Here is a 5,676-nt window from a genome sequence, read left to right as displayed (position 1 = left end):
AATGCAAAATTAATATATACTTTGAAATACAGAAATTAATAAATAATAACGATATTGCAATATATGTTGAACAAACCCATATTGATTTGAACTTTATGAAACATATTCGATGATATCCGATTTTAAAACCTCCTATCAAATACCAAGATTATTTTTTTTTATTAATGAAATCTCTCGTACTGTAGTTATCTTTCATGTACCCGTTTTCCTTGAGACTTTCTATTGAAACGCGTGAATGTATAAATCTTCGAACAATTAAGTACTCTTCATCAGAACGAATGATTAAGAAATTTCATCACTAATATCTATGCACTATTATGTTAAAATGATTAAAAAATTTCATATCTGCAAATTGTAACAAAAATTACAAAACAAATGAAATTTCTCTATTAATAACGTAGAACGGTTTTAATTTTCATCTTAAATTACACTTTAGCATTATCAGGATTTGTAGTTATTATTACACAGAGAGATAAGAATCTCTTATCAGCCATATTGCAATGCATAATCATCTGTCGACTGTAATTCTAGATAGAAATATATGCGATGTGACTCACAATAGTTCATGATTCATGAAGTTTCTTTTTCTTGTATTCCGCTTTTCGCGATATTAAGCAAATTATCCATTAAACTGTACAAAACAGTCACAATTACGCAACACGTAGGTGCAACAGTGTTTAATGTAATGGTAATTACAGCAATTATCGTTTAATGAACTCTAGAGAATAGATCTCTGATGCATTTAATTCTCCTTTCACCAGATTCACTGAAGTATTTTATTGTAGAGCAAATTTTACAATTTAAAATATATTTATGCAAATTTATTATTGTTACGTAAAAATTGCAAATATCAAACGGTACAATTATAATTTTAACTATTTTTTTTATCGATTGTTCATTATATAATAAAATAACGTCAATACTACACAATCGTAAAAATGAATTAATTTTCAAATAATTCAAATTACTTTTCATCATACTTACGAAGTTATTGTTCTATTTTTATTATTTAGAAATTGAGAAAAACATTAAATGCTGAAGTCACAAACCAGTTTCTGCATACGTTTATCATTGAACTTTACAATATCTAATCTAACAATCAACTGCATTTGAAAAAAAATAATCAACTCCAATGTATACAGAAAAGTATGTATGGTGAACGTAATACAAAATGAATCGTGTAACGGAATGCAAAAACAGCCGTTCCTAACAGGTTCGACTAGTTCCAATTACTTGAGTGAAACGGTAAATCTCCGATCCATGATGTAGGATTTCCAGCTATAGAGATAGACATTTGTTTCTTTTGTTTCATTAGAATTTGACCAACTGACGATAGAAAAAATTAAAAATAAGTACATATAAAGAGAAATTGCAATACCGACAGAAGATACAAATTTTTTTATAATACAAATTCGTATACATTCGAAACGAAACTAAATACATAGTCTATTTCAGAATTAATTGATATTATAAGTCAGTTTTTTTAGCATTTATGCGTAATTATATCATTTGCGTTACTTGATATTGCTTAATGAGTAATAAAGACATCATTCCATTCGAACAATCAGCTTAATAAATGTGTATCTAGATCACGGTGCTTAATTCCGTCTGACAAGCTAAGGTAATTTGTCAATATCCTGTATCGTTTCCGTAGATAAAACAGTTTATATATATTTTCATATCTGTCTCATTTTATATCAATTATTTATAATATGAACATTGTTGATCTAAATAAATATATATACTAACGTAAAGTATGCTTTAAAAGGTATATTATCAAATGTGCATAATATATCTAATAATCATTTTTACCATAAACTTGGAAATTAAAATATAAAAATTAGCATAGTACAGTAATGTCAATGAATGTATTATCTATATTTACCGACATTTCGTACAATAGAGTTCTTATTGTTTCCCGATAGAGCTGGATTTTATTTAAACGCGTGTGAAATTTTGACCGAGAGTAGAAGAAATGAAAGTGGCATGATGGACGATCAATAATCTCTAAACGCTCAGCTGAAAGCGTAGTCCTCCTGTTCGTATCATGACAATCATTTCAGTCGTGAACGCGAGCGGACCTCGTTGGCATCGGTGATTTTTCCTTTGCCAGGAGATCCTTTGCCGTTGATAGATAATTTACCTGCCAAATCTAACGGAAACGTCGAAACGTCTACCGTTCATGGATAACATGTGTATCATATGTCATATACACATTCACATTAAAACTGTGCATAACTGCTAACAATGTGTTAATTCGAATTAAAAAAAATTAAATAAAATGAAATTAGTATTAACAACTGCCATAATCATGTTTTAAATACGTGCATACATCACCGTAAAAAAAAAACCTACAGACTTCGTGAATGTTATACGTTTTTATATAGTTTGTGTGTAAAAATCAGAAAGTCGTGAAATGTGTTTGAAACAGTTATCGTAAATCTCGTCTGTGACTATTCGCAAGTTCTACTTTACCGAATAACGAAACGGAAAGTGTTCAACGTCGAATCGTGAATACCTGCCCATACGTGATATTCAATCGGTAACGTTTCTTGCAGTCTCTTATGTATTTTGCTGGCGTAATTTATGAACAAGTTCGTAATTAAGAAAATACACTTATCAATCCTATTCTTGTCGCTGAACACGTTGACAGTCTTAAACGTCAAGCTTAAAATATTAAACGTGCACATCGGAAGTCGATGTCACAACTGTTGCTTTACGTAACAGGTTGTTGTTTGTACTTATAGTGAAAATACAGCGCGGACAAGTCAATAGTATCCTTATGGATTCGAGTGTGCTTGAAAAGTTAATTTCATATTCGGATGAAGTAATGTAAAACACTAAAAGACACAAATAATTGACGAATTATTAAATGTTACTCGGGAAATAGTTTTCTATATAACAGAGTACTAAAGTGTAGAGCATTGAAACACTCTATAGTATTTTACTCCACTTTGTACAACGACAAAAGTGACAAAAGTAGTTTATTGTTAGATAAAACGTACACCTATTCGACCAAAGTTCATTCTCATTATTTCAATGTTGACAATTGTTCTTTTCGACAGACGTTTCCTATGAATTACTCAACGCTTTGATGGCCACTGTCACAGTACATATGCATGCGTGATTTTGCTAGCCAGTGGTTGTCAGCCCTATTACGTAAATGATTTAAATTACACAAAAAAAAAAACAATGGTTATATTGTTATATAATGTTTAAAAAATGGTGATTTTGATGTTTCTCTCAATAAGTTGGTATATTGTAATTTATTGTAATTTCAGCGACAGGTAAGAGCACTTGTGGCCGTCAAAGTGTCGAAATACGGGACTTTCTACTTTCGAAGTATTTTATTAGGTCACTGCTGTTAGATGTAATCCTTCCTCCGATACATATCAATTCGTGTAATTATTTTTACTATTTTAGATAATTGTTTTCTTGTAGAAAAATTACCAAATTTAAATTTTAACTATTTTTATAATATTCTACGAATTATTTTAAGCTGAAAGCTTATTTCTATGTAGATTCTTTTTCACTATACGTAAATTTCAATTTGGTAAAATGCACAAATATATTTTATTGAAAAATGTACTATTTTATAAAAAAAATTACTTGAAAAACTATTTTAATATTTTCATTGATATTACCATCATAATTTTATAAACATTTTTCGTAAAAAAATGAAAGTGCTTCGTATTCAGCGTGTTACAGTTAACTATTTCTATCCTCTTAATTTCGTTTAATTGTTTTCGTTAATTATTACAAGTTGCAATAAGTTACGATACGAAATCGAGCTTTAATTTGAATTGTTTCGTAAAACCTTTGTAAATTTCGCAAAGCAGATTTCTCCAAGCTGCATGTAAAAACAGTAACCTTTCAGGAAACGATGGAGAGAAATAAATCCTCGAGTGAACCTACCAGGGATACCGAATACGGAACGTGAGTATTGCACTCTTGCAACTGATTACTCCACTGTGCTACAATTCGTTTTTGCACTCTTGTTTCTAAATCAAATATCGATTGTATGCGTTCTTTTACTGTAAATAGATTTCTTTTTTTCTTTCTTCTACAATTACTTTAATACAGAATTTAAAGAATACTATGTAAATGCAACAGTAAAGGATATTATTAGATATCGCTATTGGTTTGAAATACACATATTTATTTACAAATTGTACATTTACCAATTTTAAGATACATTAACGCTGATAATTTTCTAGTGTCAAATACGAAGATGAAGTCGTTTCATCTTGGAAGTTTTGGAAGCAACGAAGATACTTAGTTGCAGTTCTGGCATTTTTCGGGTTTTTTACGTCCTACATTCTTCGTGTGAATTTAAGCGTGGCTATTGTTGCGATGAACGCAGAGGTTCGCAAAGTTAGTGAAAACGGAACGGAATATTTTGTAAGTTGAGAAATTGTTACTTTACACAAAATTCACCTTTTATTATTTTTTATTGAAAATTTGTATTTGGCATGAGATAAAAAAGATTAATCACGATTTACCAATGATAAAAGTTGTAACACGCAATTCAGACGTGACTATTCTCGCGATAAATCGATTAGCAGATTAATGATATGATTTTACCAGTCTCAAGCGGTGTTTTTGTCAGCCTTACTTAATAATCTTACTTCAGTGCCTTGATTACAATATCAGAAATCTTATCGGAATTTTTGTACACGATATAATTAAGTGTACAAGAAGTGAATTATTTCTTACGTTGATATCAAATTATACGAAGTATTTCAACACTCGTGTCTTAAATAGAGATTCAATTAGATTATTTTAATTAAGATTAAAAATAAGAAAATTATTATACCTACAACGTAAAGCGGTGCCGCGTTAGCTGACCGGGATTTTTTGCCCTCGTGCCACGGTCAGCTAACGCAGCACTTCTTTATTTCAAATTAAAGCTCAGTAAGCGAAAGTGTTAACATTTACAAAACTAAATGTAAGCTTTTCTATAATACCATATAAAGTAGATGGATCGAATGCTAAGTTTGACCACTTTTAAATGCATTCAGAGTAATATTTACAGGAAAGAGAATTCGACTGGGATTCGAAAACACAAGGGTTGGTTTTAAGTTCCTTTTTTTACGGATACATAAGCACTCAATTGCTCGGCGGATGGCTTGCAGCGCGCATCGGCGGAAAAAGAGTTTTCGGTCTTGGAATCGCAACTACAGCTTTTCTCACAATTATAACACCACCCTTGGCCAGACTGAGCGTGTATATTCTGATAGCTTTACGGATAATAGAAGGAATTTGTGAGGTGGGAAATTATTTAAATTCAAATTTTATAAATTATTATATTTAATATAATTTATAATTACCATTTCAGAAGGATACTTTTAAATGTTAATAATTAGTGAAACAGATATTATAAATGCAATAATTTTGTTTCAGGGCGTAACGTATCCGTGCATACATGCAATATGGGCGCAATGGGCGCCTCCGTTGGAAAGATCAAAATTAGCGACTCTTGCATTCTCCGGAAGTTTCTTTGGGACCGTATTCGCCATGCCCGTTGCTGGTTTGATGGCCGAACACCTTGGTTGGTCGTCCGTTTTTTACGTTTTTGGAGCAGCTGGTCTTGTTTGGTTCTTTTATTGGTGGATAATCGTCAAGGATAAACCGGAGGACGATGCGTCTATTTCCGAAGCTGAACTTGAATACATA

General features: G+C 31.1%; 1 protein-coding gene across 1 annotated transcript in view; it reads left to right on the top strand.

Annotated features, from left to right (window-relative positions):
- The window catches only part of LOC108578349 (vesicular glutamate transporter 1), a 7,272-nt gene that overhangs the window by 233 nt on the left and 1,363 nt on the right, over positions 1-5,676 (top strand). The window contains exons 2-5 of the mRNA XM_017941671.1: positions 3,878-3,936; positions 4,218-4,401; positions 5,036-5,269; positions 5,404-5,676. The exon at positions 5,404-5,676 is cut by the window's right edge and continues 31 nt beyond it. Of these exons, the coding sequence (XP_017797160.1) occupies positions 3,884-3,936; positions 4,218-4,401; positions 5,036-5,269; positions 5,404-5,676 (744 nt within the window). The 5' untranslated portion in view covers positions 3,878-3,883. The remainder of the gene's footprint in view (positions 1-3,877; positions 3,937-4,217; positions 4,402-5,035; positions 5,270-5,403) is intronic.

Source organism: Habropoda laboriosa, unplaced genomic scaffold, assembly GCF_001263275.1.
Source record: "Habropoda laboriosa isolate 0110345459 unplaced genomic scaffold, ASM126327v1 scaffold32, whole genome shotgun sequence".
NCBI classification, from domain to species: domain Eukaryota; kingdom Metazoa; phylum Arthropoda; class Insecta; order Hymenoptera; family Apidae; genus Habropoda; species Habropoda laboriosa.
Note: the sequence above shows the minus strand (reverse complement) of the source record. Positions and strands in the feature narration are given on the sequence as shown.